The sequence below is a fragment of the Pseudomicrostroma glucosiphilum genome (assembly GCF_003144135.1).
Source record: "Pseudomicrostroma glucosiphilum strain MCA 4718 unplaced genomic scaffold BCV69scaffold_2, whole genome shotgun sequence".
In the NCBI taxonomy this organism is placed as follows: domain Eukaryota; kingdom Fungi; phylum Basidiomycota; class Exobasidiomycetes; order Microstromatales; family Microstromataceae; genus Microstroma; species Microstroma glucosiphilum.
In genome coordinates, this window is record NW_020289914.1 from 887,850 (window position 1) to 902,944 (window position 15,095).

Sequence of the window (15,095 nt, forward strand, 5' to 3'; positions counted from 1 at the left end):
TGCGCCCAGCCAGTGGAAGGAAGCCGCCCAAAATTTTGCCTCGGATCTTCTGGCGGGTGGTGCGCGTCCAGACGGAAGCGGGTCCCCTACTTCCGTTCCGGGCTGCTGTAGCATCCTCACCAGTCAGGCGTGGAGAGAGGTCACACTCAGCGAACAGAGACTGCAAGCGTTGCGATTGGAATGAGTACAGGACGTCCGGAAGTAGGCGTTAGCAGCATGTGGAAAAGCCATCCTCACTGTGGAGGCGGAGGTTGCGCATGGTCGCCGCCTCTCGTAGCTGACATCGACGTATGTTCCAATAGCGAATGAATCCGACGCTTGGCAAGCATTCCAACGTCGTAGGCACTTTGACGCCGACACAGACTCTCCTCCAACGCGTAGTCCTCACGACCGTTGCGAGCGTCTGAACTTCTGAACGGACGCGCACAGTGAGACTTGGACGTATGCAAACAGGTCCAGAGGTACCAGCACTGCCCGTGTCGGAGAGGCTGGGAGGGCGAGGTTGCAGCGCCTTCGTCCATTGAAGTCGGTCGCTACGCCCGAACGCAGTCAAGTGAGGGCGAAAGCAGCGCGACGGAGAATACGCCGGTCTTATCCCGCACAAGAGGGGGTGAGAGTGTATGCTGCGTCGCGAGCACTCAGTTCCGAGCGGGATCTCCAATGCGAGGATCAGATTTGCTCTCAGATCTGACAGTCCCTCGGGCTCTGCCTGACCCCCATCTCTCGGCGACCTTCATTCATTAAATACCCGTATGCACGGGCGAGACGGGGCCCGTCAAGGAGCGACTGCCCCATGCTTAGACCAACTCTTGTCTTTTATCTGCAGCTGTCGCCGTATGTGTGTTCATGCCACGGGGTCTGGGTGGGTGAGCGGAAGATGGAGCACTGCCGACAGAAGGCGGGCTGCATGGGTGGAACCAAGTGACTCAAACGTGCCGGCGGGGCGGCATTCCTGGCGAGCGGAAAGGGGGGAGAGCCCCTCTGGCGGTGCGTGTGCAGGACGGAATTGACAGAGCCACGCTGTCTTGGGGCGAGTGCCCACGCTCCTTACCGACGCGGAACCGGGGCCCAAAAAACTGCCGCCTGAAAGGAAATGCGGAGAGACAGAGAAGGCCATCTGTATATGACGAAGCTGACCGTGGACGGGCGATGTCTTGAAGACGGGAGCAGAGTGAGTGAAGGCTCTACAACTACTCCCCTTTGCGTCGTCTGTTCTTTATACCTTACCCATCAACAAACATCCATACCATCTTCACAAGTCTTCTTGGACCATCCCTCGCCTTTGCCTATACCTCCTTTTGGCGCCCTCACCTGGTCTTCTCCTTTGCCGCCCATCTCGGTCCGACGTACGGACTTTGCCGATTCAATCCTACGCCCGCCCTGAACGTCCGCCCGCCCGCCTCCTTATACCTTACGGCCCTGGCCGCAATAGCAAAGCAATCTCTGCCCTGAGCTGTGCAACCGCTGCGCCCGCAAGAATATAGACCAATGATCAACGTGGATCCCATGATGCCCTCTTCTCCTTCTCATACCACTGGCGGTGCTCGCATCCCATCCATCTCAAGCAAGGCCAAGGGCACCCGCTCTTCGAAGCAATCCACAGGTGTCAAGACAAGCCCATCCACGCAAGACAGTATGACCCTCATCCCCTCGATGGAAGGCAAGACCAGGGGGGTCATTCACCAGCCAACGGCATTCGTCAAATTTTGGCTCCTGGTCTCGTCGGTGATCGTCATCTGGGATTTCAGTTTCATCTTCTTGCGAAGATGGTCGCTCACATCCCAGGGCGGAGTTCTCTCCGCGCTCTGGCCCGGGTACGATCTGTACGAGTTCGTGGATCTCAACTACTCTGCAAAGTACTGGCTCGACAACCGAGGTTTTCCTCTGGCTCAATCTACACTCAATGTGCTCGAAGACATTCTCAACTTCTCGTATCTCTACCTGGTTCACCAGTCTGATCCAGCTTATCGTGCCGTTGCGCCAATCGTTGGATTCTCGGGAGTACTGATGACGTTCAGTAAGACTCTCCTGTACTTCCTCTGCGACTACTACTGTGGTTGGTGTGAGTCGGGTCACAACGACTGGAGCACCTGGATCTTCCTCTATGCGGTGAGTACGGCATTTGCATGCACCTCTGTCCATGATCATCTAGCTGACCCATACATGACCATAACCATCGCCGTGCGTTTCCTTCCCGACCAGCTTCCTAACGGCTTCTGGATCATCTGCCCAGGCTACCTCACATTGTACTTTGGCCGAGAGATCGCGGCATTGCTCACGGCAGCAGCTGGTATCGTCGACTCGCCGTTCGCTGCTGAAGACGTCAAGGCAGCGCAAAAGTCAAAGAAGAGCAAGTGAGCTAGCTATGTTGCGGTCCGTGTTTCACCAAGACCCCCTTGCTTTGTCTAGTCGCTCTGTAAGACTCCATTTGCGAAGCTCTGTAGTCAGTGACCCCACAATACCTGCACTAAGCTGTGCTTGTGCTTTCTCTCCAATTTCATATCAAATTGCGCGCTCTGATGAAGCATCGTTATGCCCGGTGCTGATCCACTCTGTGTGCGTGTCTGGGCGTGTGCGTGGGGATGGTGTTGGTGGTGGTGGTCATCGCCTGAGGCAATCAGCAGGGCGGAAGCGCCTCGCCCTCGCTTGCCCCTGCGCGCTTCACTTCACCGCCGCGAGGAGCTGCTCGACCCTGGGACTGGCCACCCCACCACCCACTCCCAGTCACCGGACCCGTCATACCACTCATTCAACGACCTCGTGCCCTTCTCTCTCCTTCATATACCAATCAGAGAAGGGGTTGCATCGCCGGATCCAATATCATCACCCGCAAGCGAGCACTGATCGCACTCGGACGGGCCTGCGTTCGGAGAGGCAAGACGTCTCGGCATCGTCATACCTCCGCACGACTACGTCCATAACGAACCAATATCTTCCTCTGTACTCTGCAAACGAACAATCACTCTAGCCTACGAGCAAGTCAGACCACCTTGCACACCATCATCGCCTCGCCCTCTTTGCAGGGCTGATTCTTAAGTATACCGAATCTACAATCTATACCCTTGTTCGTCTTTCCACAACATCGGGATTGAGCTGATCACTGGCTTGCCAACAGACGAAGCCTTCGCGAAGAGCTCCTACCATTGCTCGAAGAGCCGGAGGGGTGCGAAACAACGAGTTCCTGTGTTGCCTCCCCACGACAGCTGCTATACCAGGAAGCTCTCCCGCGAGAATCGTACATTCTCCTTCTCCAACAGCCTACGACCAAAGCGCGAGGGGTTGCAGCTGGAGCTGCCGTCGTCGTCAAGCCTCCTGAAGACCGCTGCAGAAGAGCGTTCGAAGCGGACCAGTACTCTCATCCGAGACTGTAAACATAGGCTGTCGCTCCGTTGAATGGCTGCCAAGCATCCCCATTACCGACGAGCTACGCACTGAGCCACACCTCACAGCTTTCAACGCCTTCGAACGCAGAGACTTTCTGGCCACAATCTAGTGCTTGAGCCTGTGGCCGCGACCTACCTGTCTGCCCCTCTACTTCTACCGCATCGCAGCTTCGGTCAGCAGCAATGCCTGCCGGGACCAACTCCCAGACGGGGCCGCCGGACAAAAGGACAACCGCCTACGAAAACATCTTCGGACGGCCGACAGCCAAGCCGAAGGGGCCTGTCAGTCAACCTGGACCATCGCAGCAACAACATCAATTATGGCAACAACAGCAGCAACAGCAGCAGGCTGCCCTGTACGCTCAGCAGCAGGGTCAGCACAGGTGGAATGGAGGTCCTTCGCATCCCACATATGCACCCTACGGCGGTGGGGCTAATGTAGGAGGGCCCGGTGCAATGGGCGGGATGTACCAGCCCAGCAGTAACAATCACTCATACGACCATCCTGACCGCCGCACAAGCGTCACGCCATCTCTCATTTCTCGGACTTCAACTTCTTCTGCCTACCCCTCAACTATTCAGAGCGGCACGAGCGCTGCCGACTTCTACGCCCCCCAGGAGGACTCGACGCCCGCCAGTGCTTACGCGCACTACTATTCCAATGGTTCTAGCACAAGAAATGAAGCTCCCAGTGTGGCAAGTACCTCTTCCTCAGGGCCTCACTACCCAGTACGCCAGGCCCCGACGACAGGCTACCAGTCCTCTGGACAGATTCCTCGGTACCCTCAGCAGCAAGCGGAGCAGATGTACAACAATCAAGGACCATATGAGCCACAAGGGGGCGGTCGCCAACAACGCAGCAGCTCCTCTTCCCATGCCACCGATAATTCCTATGGTCGAGATCCTAGGCCCAATGTAGTGAGGGCACCTAGCGTAGCGAGCTCTGTGTTCTCGTCAGCGCCTGGCTCTTCTTTCGGCGGATCGCCGACTATCGAGCCCCCTCGGTTGCCTAATATAGACGTGCAGGAAGGGGTCGGCAGCCCGGGCGAGGGAAACTGGTTCAAAGGGCTGAGCTTGGAAGGGAGTCCAGCAAGGTCAACGCGAAACTCATTGTCGCCTCAGAAGCCCGGCGAGCTCAGTCTCAGGTTACCGGAAGGCGGCAACGGTGCAGGTCACCATTCAGGCGAGGAGGACACGTTTGCCACCCCGAGCGCGAAAGATGTGCCTGATCCCTTTTCGAATGGTGAGTGAGCTAGTTAGGAAGCTTGTGATTGGCGATGGCAGTATTAACCATGATCGTGCCACTTCATCACAACAGAGTTCCAAACATTTCAGCACGAAACGGCTCAGCGGGAAGCTGCCTTGCCGGGGCAACACGTCAACGCTCTGTCGTCCGGAGCGTCTTCGATGTACGACGGAAAGTCGTATAGCAGCGGCGCAGGCAATCTTCGGCGGAAGGAGTCTTTCGAGTCTGACCGGAGATCAATTGCCGCCTCAGTTTACACTCTTCCTGGCGGAGTCGGCAATGGCTCACAAAACAACTTCTACCAGGGAGGGGGACCAAGTGCGGGCAGTAGTACCTCGAATCTGCGATACCCTGGCGGCGGCTTCACGCCTGTGAACAATGGAGGAACTGCGGACATGTGGCAGCGTGCTCCTCGACATCGCACTCACTCCTCGGCTACACAAGCCGCTCAAGCCGCGTATTCACCCAGCATGGTTGATGGGACGGTCACGCGGTCCGATCAATGCTCACTCTCCTTTGGCAACGGCCAGGCCCGCCCTGTGTTTGCTGGTGCACCAAGCTCTCATCACTCCAGCTTTGGCAGTGCGAACGTCCCAGCGGTTCCACCTAGTCATCGCAGAGGTCCGATCGTCTACCCAGCCTTACTATCGCGCGTGGCAGAAGCCTTCAAGCTCCGAGTGACGATAGCCGAGCGTGTCAAAGATGGTCTCACATATAAGGATGCCTTCGATGGAAGAGAGGCCGTCGCTCGCATTGCTTTCATCATCAAGACGACAGACCGGAATCTTGCCTTGCTTCTTGGTCGTGCTCTCGATGCCCAGAAGTTCTTCCATGATGTCACGTACGACCATCGGCTGAGAGACTCGCCTGGGGAGCTCTATCAATTCAGGACCCGCTTGGCCACTCCTTTCGGTGCGGAGCAGGCCGGTGACCATTTTGTCGATGCTTCTGCTCAATTGCAGATTCCTGCGACAGCCCACCGGGAAAACTCGACGAAAAGCCTGCCAGAGTCTACCGCCTCTTCTGTCCGAGCGACTAGTCCCTCGGCAGGCGGCGTGATGGGAAACGAAGCCGGCGAAGTCTTGGATGATGCAGATGACGAGGAAGCCTTGCCGACGGGTGTCTTCACCTTGTTGACCGACTGTTATAGTCCTACCTGCACACGGGATCGTCTATGCTACAGCATCGCTTGTCCTCGACGACTGGAACAGCAAGCTCGCCTCAACCTCAAACCTCAAACCGTGTTACAGCGATCTCTGAGCAGAGAGAGTCTGGGTGATGTGAAAGAGCCTGGAGCATTATGGGCTGAGTCTGTCTCTAAGGAGATCTTCGACAACACATCCGAGCAGGAGCGCAAGCGCCAAGAACTCCTCAACGAGGCCATCTATACGGAGCGCGACTTCGTCAGAGATTTGGAGTATCTGCGAGACTCCTGGATAAAGCCACTGAGGACAAGAGACATCATCCCAGAGGCAAGGCGAGACGACTTCATCACGCAAGTCTTTTGGAACGTCCTCGAGGTTCACGCTGTGAACTCAAGATTGGCCGAGCTACTTACCAAGCGACAAAAGCATTCTGCCCTAGTCGACCGAGTCGGAGACATCTTCCTCGAGATGGTACCTCACTTTCAACCTTTCGTGAAATACGGAGCTCATCAGCTTTACGGAAAGTACGAGTTTGAGAAGGAGAAAGCCTCGAACCCCGTGTTTGCGGCATTTGTGTATGAAACCGAGAGGCTCCCTGAGTCGCGCAAGCTGGAACTCAATGGCTATCTCACGAAGCCGACGACTAGACTGGCAAGATACCCTCTGTTATTTGAGGCGATCTTGAAGGCCACCCCTGAGACCAATCCGGACAAGCAAGCCCTACCAAAGGCGACAAAGCTTATCAAAGATTTCCTTAACAAGGTGAACGTCGAGACAGGTAAGAGCGAGAATCGCTTCAATCTCGCACAGCTCGATCAACAGCTTGTCTTCAAGCAGGGAGAGGCTGTCGATCTTCGTCTTCGCGATGATCAGCGAGAACTCGTCTTCAAAGGACCATTGAAGAAGCGAGGTGGCACACAAAGCGAAAGCGCAGAGCTCCAAGCTTTCCTCTTCGACCATGCCCTTCTCATGGTCAAGGCCAAGACCGTGAATAAGAATGAGCTCTACAAGGTCTTCCGCAAACCGATCCCTCTCGAGCTACTCATCGTCACTGTTTACGACGAAGTCCCGACGGGCAAAGGGAGCGCCACTCGACCGAAGTCGATCATGTCGAAGACCTCGACAGGGAACCGATTGAGCGGAGGAGTGCCGCAAGGATCCGCACCCAAGCAAGATGCGAAGACAGGCTATGCCCTCACTTTCACCTATCTTGGTCGGAAGGGCTATACATTGACACTCTGGGCGAGCACCTTTGTCGGTCGTCGCAAGTGGTTCGAGCATATCGAGACACGTCAGGAGATCCTGCGTGAACGCTCGAACATCTTCGACACCATCACCCTGTCGGAGAACTTCTTCGTTGGTCTGAACAAGGTCAACTGCTCTGTGCCCTTTGACTTTGGCCGAAGAATCATCTATGGAACAGAGGACGGAGTCTATCTATCTGATCTTAGAGAAAAGGCGCGACCACCCACAAAAGTTCTTCCATTGCCCGGCGTGACCCAGATCGATGTTCTGGAAGAGTATCAGATCCTGATTATTCTAGCTGAGCGCTCTGTGCATACATTTACCCTCGATGCGCTGGATCCAGCAGACCCTATGGGCTCTCTCAAGCGGGGTAGAAGGATATCATCGCATACGTCCTTCTTCAAGGCGGGCCAGTGCCTGGGACGAACCCTCGTCTGCGTCGTCAAGTCCTCGTCACTGTCGTCGACCATCAAGACACTGGAACCAATCGAACAAAATGTGCGAGGCAAGAAACAGCCTACCTTCAGAAAGCTTCTTCAAGGTGGACAAGAGACTTTGCGAGTTTTCAAGGAGTTCTACATTCCGACCGAATCGCATTCAATCCATTTCCTCAAGTCCAAGCTCTGTGTGGGCTGTACAAAGGGATTCGAGATTGTCGACCTGGAGACGCTAGACACCCAAGGTCTGCTCGATCCTGCAGATTCTTCGCTGGACTTTGTGCATCGTAAAGAGACCGTCAAGCCCATTGCGATCTATCGAATCGATGGAGAATTCTTGCTTTGCTATGACGAATTTGCATTCTACGTCAACAAGAATGGTTGGCGGGCCAAAGGCAATTGGATCATCCACTGGGAGGGTAATCCCAGCTCCTTCGCCTACCACCACCCCTACGTGCTGGCATTCGAGCCAAGTTTCATCGAGGTGCGCCACGTCGAGACTGGAGCCCTGCATCAAGTCATCACTGGATACAATCTTCGATGCCTCTTTGCAGACGTTCCACCTCCCATTCCTCGCAGCGCAGCAGACTCGGCAGCGGCACAAGCAGCGGCATTGGCGCAAGCGCAAGCGCAGGCCATGAACCCGTATGTACGTCCAGGTCTGCCACCTGGCCACATGCCACCTCGTCCACCTTACCCAATGGCCGGCGCCGGCAGCTTCAGTGGACACTACCCAGGTATGCCTGCGCCGCCTCCGGTGCCAATTGGCTACGGACCTCAGGGGCAGGTCATCTACCGTCCGCAGCCGCCGTATCCGCCTGCCATTCCACCTCAACAGGTGTCTGCCGTGGTACCACGGCCACCTCCTCGCAATCCAGTGTGGGAGTCTGTTGCTGTTAGTAGGGGTCAAATCGTCTTCATTGGCGACACGTCCGTCTTTGCTGTCAGATTGGCCAACGGTCCAGGCGCAAGTGGTGCATCTGGTGGGGTACAGAATGCCCTGTCGCCTGCGTTGCGGTAACGGATGCGATAGTTGGAAGGAAATTGACTGCCATGGAGAGTAGCAGGTCACATTTGGAGATCTCGGTCTTTTCCTTTCCTCCCACCTACGGTCTTCGATCGTCATCTGTATGTTCTTGTGCTTCCTCAGGTCTGCGTCTGCGCAATGCCATTGGGATCTCACTGTGCTTCTGTGTGCAATATCGCTGCGCCATGGCTTCCTCTCCGCTGCCGTGAATGCCGAGCTGTCAGCTGAATCCGTGCGGCTCCGTCGACGGTCACTTGAAATGGCCTTCTGCCTCCGTCCCGATTGGTTGCCAAGAATTGCTTCGACTTCGGCATTTGCTCTGCTGAAGTCCCATCTTATCACGCAAGGGAGCAAGTCCTGGTTCAAGAAGACGTTGCCAACGTAATCAATGCCCTTCCAAACCGTGGGCAGAGTGGAATGGCTGCACCGCGCCCACTCACGCCTAGTCCCGCGCCTGCAGGCACAGTCTAGGCATCTAGCGCTCCTTGCTACCCTTGCTGTCTCTGATCTTACGCTACGCTTGGGTGTTTTTCTCCTTACCGTACAGCCTTGCTCCCTTGATTTCCCTATTCCCCTCTATTCAGCCCACGCCCACGGATGAATTGGTCCTTGCCGAGTTGGGGCGAGGAAGGCCAGAAGCGCCAACAGGCCCTTTTAGACGAGGCAGGTGTGCGGGGAAGGGGCAGGCCATTTGGGCAGAGGCAGGCAGGCAGAAGCGGTGTGAAGGATGCTGTGCGGCGATTCCACGCGCCTGCTGCTGCTGCTGCTGCTGCTGTGTGTGCGTTCCCGCGCCTGTGTGCCTGGGATCCTGACCCTGCGCCTGCTGCCCGCTGCGCTGCGCCCTGGCCTGAAGCTCGTGAAATCGTAAGCGAGGTTCAGGGCGCCGAAAGAGCGGCGGGCAGCACAAGACGATCCGAAATGGCGGGGAAAGAGCACAAGGAGGCGAAGAGGCAACGAGCTCATCTTCATCAAAGTGGTAATAAGGTCATTCGCATTCAAGTAGCCGAACGTCGTGTCTCTCGTTAGTCGACACGACGTCGTAGGAACGCCAACAGGGTGGCGAGGGTGAAGAGGACTAGCCCTCGAGTCTGTCTTTGCTACCGACGTGTATTGCATCGTGTCTGGGTATGGTGATCTGGCGTCAGTCGCGGGATGCGAGCCCAATGGAGCCTCTTCTATCGCCTCTGATTGTTCTACCTCTGTCGGGAAAGTGCTTGGTCGGACCTGCACCACAGAGTGCCCCCCCCTTGAGTCGCAATACTCCCACGGCTCACATCGACCCCTCAGGCCCCGCACAGCACAGCGGGCGCCCCTAGTCGGCATCTTCGTCGTCATCACCAGCTGGCCTCCCGGCCGCCCCACCATCGCCCCTCAGACCGCTATTGTGGTAGTCGTCTGTCAATTATCCGGGGCTGTTCATCCCGCCCATCCTGCTTCATTCGCCATCTCGCTGCTTCCCTTTCCCCACCCCCCTTTGGCGTAGGTGGCGTGCTGACCCTTCCGCGCCTGCCTCATCTGAGCCGCGCAGCACGGCAGTCTTACCCTCCCAAAGACCACAGCCCCTCCGTCCTACCCCCGAGCATACCCTCTTCCTCATCTCTCTACTGATTCCACTGCTTGAAGCTGGAGAGACAGCCGACGCAACACGGAAGTCGCGTGAGGCTCGCATCTCTACCGTCAAGTCCAACCGTCAAGTCCAGCATCTCGCTCCTTGGTATCTAAAATTGCACCAGTGGCACCTCAGGCAGGAGGCATTCGCGCCCTGCTTTCACACACCGTCTCTACCTCGCTCCTTCGCATCAATCTCGGCACTTCGGACATCTGGCCCCGTGTGGTTGCGCAACTCTCACCTACTCCTCGAAACTCATCCGTCGCATCCGTCCACTGAACAGCATCATCACCTCAACATCGACATCATCTCACCACCCCCTCGAAAAACCTTTGCACATCCAAGAGCGTATAAGCCCCACCCACAATGGAAGAGTCGGAGGCGTCCGGGTCTCGCGCTTCGCCCTATTCCCGAGCAATGCTGCGAGAGCAGTCCGAAGACACACGATGGAGAAAGACTAGGGAGCCCAGCGGTAGCATTACAGATGCCCCTACCCCCGCCGCATCAGCAGTCGAAGGATCAGACTATCTCTCCGGCTCCACACCAAGCACGCCGGGGGTCAGCGGATGGAATACGAGCAATGCTAGGGCCACGGTCGAAGGTGGTCCGTCTTCCTCGTCTACCTTGTCATCCGCTACCCCAGCGAGAACGACAAATCGTAGTGCTGAAGAGGAGGATGAGGATGTGCATATTGCAGTCATGGCACTCGGCGCTATGCGCAACCTCGATGGGCGAAGGATGCAGAGTGGTCTGGAGAAAGTGCCCGGTCCTGTTAATCCAACAGGAGTCGTGGGTAGGCAGCGAGATGGAAGCAATGCTTGTGAGCACGATCAAGGTAGCACGACGGATGGCATTGGCAACATTTACTGACTCGCCTACTGCTTCTCTCCCTCCCTCTCCCAGCTATGTCTGCCTCTTCGATTACATCAACAGCCATCTCTTCCCCCTCTTCGACACCAGCGACTGAGCTCACGCAAGCTTCCGCAAGTACCTCCGGCGGCAGCGTGCAGTCTGCACGCGTGAGCGGCGGTGACGGCAATTATACCTTCAGCGGCGGTGACGGACGTCGGCATAGCAGGTCCTTCTCTGGTGCCGCTACCCTAGCCGATCTTCCATCCGACTTTGAATTTCCAGCTCTAGTGCGGGACGAAAATGGCAACGAAGTGGAAGTGGACAGGGAAATGTTGGGGGATGCAGACTTTCTCAAGAGGGTTAGTCACTTGCCTTTGGTCAGAGGTACCTTGAGGGCGTATGAGCTTGGCAAGCAGAAGAGCAAGATCGTCAAGTATGGAGGTGACCTGGTAGAGTCATCTGTCAAGGCCATTTCACGCCCCGTCGTCGGCCGCCTTGGGGCATCCCTAGGAGAGAATCGCGTGGAACAGCTGGATGACTTTGCCTGCCGTCAGCTGGACAGGTTCTACCCCGGCAGCTCCGCTTCCATGTCCAAGGAGGAGCGACAGAAGCTCATGGCGGATCTTGACGAGCGGGAGCGCACGGAGTGGGCGCACATGGGCGAGGAGGAGCGAGTGAAGAGGCGGCGAGCTTACTGTGCTCTGCATTTGGAAGAAAAGGAACGAGAGACGGTGGTGAACGAGCTTCGTCAACGAAAGGGCAAGGGCAAATCGCCTCCACAAGCATCAGCAACTGCCAAGGATTCGTCGGCAGAGGCAAGGGACAAGCAAGTCTCACGATCGAGCGGCTCATCTGCCTCACCTTCTTCTACAAGTACAGCTCGCATGCGCAATGCCGGCCTCGGCAGCGAAGCTCTTTCTCAGACGCAAATGCAAAATGCGCTGATCGAAAGTGTCAAGGCAGGCAACGGAGCCAGCAGCAGTCGATGGGGCTCGATGCTCGTGGAAGCCGGTGCCACTGCAGGAGGTCTCAGTGCTGCTATGAGCGAAGAGAGTATGAAGAGTCTCAAATACTGCTTGCAATGGCTGCAATACGCCACGGCCCACATTGAGCATCAGATCACCGTTTTGCGAGATCTCATCGTCAAGCTCAACCACGGCGAATTGGAGCTCACCTCTCCTGCTGCCCAGAATTTGACGCAGATCAAGGGCGACGTCGTCACGACAATCCGATCCGTCGTCGACGTCGTGGGCAAGTACGCCGGTGGTGCTCTCCCCGAGCCGGCTAGAGTCAGCGTCAAAGCCTTCATCCTCTCTCTACCAGCGAGATGGGCCAGCGTGAACCGCGCGCCGGCTGTGACGAATGCCTCGTCCTTTGGCGGCAGCCCAGCTTCTCCATCCTTTTCCCCCGCCCACTTCAGCTCTAGTGGAGATGCCTCCTCTCCCGGCGGTCGTGCACGAAGCTCCAGTTCCGCCAGCAATACCTCTCTTGCCCACCGCAACGGCGGTGCTGCACAGCCGATGAGCGCAGCTGCGACTGCTCAGGCCGCCAACCGTGTCCTGACGCTGGCAGTCGAGTCCCTCGACATTCTCCGCTCCGTCACCGTCGTCGTTGGTGAATCCCTGGATCGAGCCGAGTTGTGGATGGAGCGTCTACGCATGCTTGGTCTACAGCGCAAGAGACAGCACGAGCAAGACACAATTGGCAATGGACACAATGCAATTGCCTTTTCTGGATCGGGGTCGGGACCATTGGGAGGACCCGCCAGTTGGGAGAGCGCAAGAGGAATGGCTGCACGTGGGCGTGCGGACTCTCTTGGAGGGGAGTCGGACTTGTCCATGGGCACCTCGGCCTCGACGAAGCGTAGAAGGATCAAGGCGGGGAGTAGCGCCATGGTCGCAGGTGGGGGAGGGAGTGGGAGCGGTAGCGGCAGTGCTAGCGCTAGCGCTACTGGCACAGGCGGCGCGGTGGGATCTCCCATCGATCCGACGTTTGCCACACCGTCTGCGCCGGCAGCTAGCTCAGGTCATGCGGGCTTCAGTGCTGGAAGCGGCAAGAATGGCACCAGTCAAGTGGCCGGCACAGCGTCTTCTTCATACGATCAGTCGCCGGGTCATGCGAGTGCCAGGAGGAGGAAGGCGGTGGTGGGTGCTGGTCAACGCGCGGGCGAGTAGTGCAGACTCTTGACCTCGGCACCACCCTCAACCTCATTCCTCGAACATTAATGTCTTTTCCATTGTACATTTCACGCTTGACGACCGAAATTTCATGTGATACTACTCGAATGCTCTGAAAGTGCTTATCGATTCTCTTTCAACTGCTATCAGGAAGCGGTACAGGCGATCCCAGATCCGTGGACGGACACTCCTATCGACGGCGGTCAGTATAGTGCACCTGCCTGCTCCTTGCTATATGATGCCTGCTGACGCAGGCGATCGTCTCCTCGAGATCTTACTTGATGACGAGTACGGGAGAGGGAGCGTGGTTGACTAGGTAGGAGGTAGTGCTGCCCCTGAGGTTGGGAAGGGAAAGTGTGGGAGGGCCAGAAATTGCATGAGACCTGCTACTGGTCAACTCGTTTCCTGTTGAATGCGCCTCTATGGCCCTTCACTCACGCGGTCAGGCCTGGTATACCTTTCTTGCCTCGCTTTCCAGCTACGACCAAGTCGACTTTGTGGTAGATGGCTACACGGACCAAGGTCTGTCGAGCGTCACCATGGGCGACATGGATAGTCTGCAGGCGTGTGGTGAAGGATGTACACTCTGGTCAGTCATGTGCTCTTTTCAGCTACACTGAGTGCCCCACTCGAATGCGGTGGTACATACGGTCTCGTAACCTGCATCCTTGAGCTTGTCCTTGTAAGGATTGAGCTTCTCGATGGCCTGCTCGCGAAGAGCTTTGAGGAGCTCATTCTGTCGCTTGGCATCGATTGAGAGGGGGCCGGATACCCAAGGGCCGGAGAGGACGTTGGCTGGGAGGACTGTAGCGACTGCGATCGTATGAGGGAGAGGAAAGCAAGCGGGGTCGGCATGAAGCTCTTGCTGGTCAAGGATAGATGGACTCAGCGAAGCAGAGGCTAGGTCATACTGACTGAAGACATGGGCGTTGGTGCTGAGCACCTTTGACTTGAGAAGATAGTTGAAGGCCTTGTCGCCTGCTTCAGTGCCGTCGATGGCAATCAGGATCGATGACTCCTTTGTAATGCTGTATGACGATCGCAGGTCATGGGAAGGATTGCTTTGCTGAGTCAATTCTCTTGCGATTACTTGGTACGCTCGTTCGACACACCAGCACTCACGCTTCACCAGTCTGGCCAACAATCTGCTGGTGTCTGGCCTCAGAGGGTATGTTGCTCTTGTCGAGTGGATTGGCAGACTCCAATGCGGGCGTCTGTGCCATGAAGTGGGTGGGTGTCTGTCCGCCGCCATCATTGCGCTTCTTGTCTTTGCCAATGCCAAAGAAGCCCTTGCGAGAGGGGGAGGGTGGCTGAGACATGCTTGGTAGAGGTGGCAGGTGGGTGTGTCAGTAGGGGGAGAGATGGCGATGATGGCAAGGTGGTCGAGGTGGGAGAGGTTGGTAGGAGAGGCATCAGTCTGCTACGTCTTTTCAGTTGGATCTGTGCCTCTGTACGTTGGCTGCCTGGCTCATTGCTCCCACGTCGTGCGAACAAGACGTCGTTTGTGCATGCACGGCTCACAAACGGCGCGATGCTGCAGCGTAAGGCGCCACTTTGCTCTCACATCACTTGCGGATGCCTTCAACGATACTTGTTCTTCGGCCGCTTTTCCATTCCCGCGATACAGCTCATCTCGACATGGAATCAACGCCCTTGTAAAGCGATTCAGCCGTCGATCGCGTGCCTGCCCGGTCAAAGTATGCCGATCCGGCACTGTCCTGCCGCCGCAGGAAGTAGAGGGTTACCCAATATCTTGCCGTGCCCTGAAGAAAGACACTTGTGACTATAGCACCGCGAACATGGGTAAGAAATAATGCAGGCTGCTTCTCACACTTCCTTTGCTCGATGTTACCCATCTCACCAAGCACTCCTTGCATAGACCACACACTTGTCTGCTCAATGACGACAAGATCGGACGCCAAGTCTACCTTTCTCGCTTTCCTACTGTCATCCATCATCACCTGTGCTAGCGAT

The 15,095-nt window shown here is 56.6% G+C and overlaps 4 protein-coding genes across 4 annotated transcripts; 3 read left to right on the top strand and 1 right to left on the bottom strand.

Annotated features, from left to right (window-relative positions):
- Nucleotides 1–1,653: 1,653 nt before the first annotated feature.
- On the top strand, nt 1,654–2,358 carry BCV69DRAFT_245263 (hypothetical protein; the record flags this gene model as incomplete). Its single annotated transcript, XM_025490145.1, has 2 exons — nt 1,654–2,109; nt 2,203–2,358. The coding sequence occupies 2 exons, from the start codon at nt 1,654–1,656 to the stop codon at nt 2,356–2,358; spliced, it is 612 nt and encodes a 203-aa protein (XP_025350121.1).
- A 1,208-nt stretch (nt 2,359–3,566) lies between these two features.
- BCV69DRAFT_275816 (CNH-domain-containing protein) lies at nt 3,567–8,477 on the top strand (the record flags this gene model as incomplete). Its single annotated transcript, XM_025491093.1, has 2 exons — nt 3,567–4,626; nt 4,702–8,477. The coding sequence occupies 2 exons, from the start codon at nt 3,567–3,569 to the stop codon at nt 8,475–8,477; spliced, it is 4,836 nt and encodes a 1,611-aa protein (XP_025350122.1).
- A 1,981-nt stretch (nt 8,478–10,458) lies between these two features.
- On the top strand, nt 10,459–13,118 carry BCV69DRAFT_296929 (Opi1-domain-containing protein; the record flags this gene model as incomplete). Its single annotated transcript, XM_025494061.1, has 2 exons — nt 10,459–10,912; nt 10,996–13,118. 2 exons carry the CDS (start codon nt 10,459–10,461, stop codon nt 13,116–13,118), a joined length of 2,577 nt encoding a protein of 858 aa, XP_025350123.1.
- A 277-nt stretch (nt 13,119–13,395) lies between these two features.
- Nucleotides 13,396–14,344, bottom strand: BCV69DRAFT_245079 (adenine nucleotide alpha hydrolases-like protein; the record flags this gene model as incomplete). The annotated part of the gene is made up of 5 exons (XM_025490138.1): nt 13,396–13,456; nt 13,560–13,678; nt 13,771–13,934; nt 14,037–14,149; nt 14,244–14,344. 5 exons carry the CDS (start codon nt 14,342–14,344, stop codon nt 13,396–13,398), a joined length of 558 nt encoding a protein of 185 aa, XP_025350124.1.
- Between the last annotated feature and the right edge of the window lie 751 nt (nt 14,345–15,095).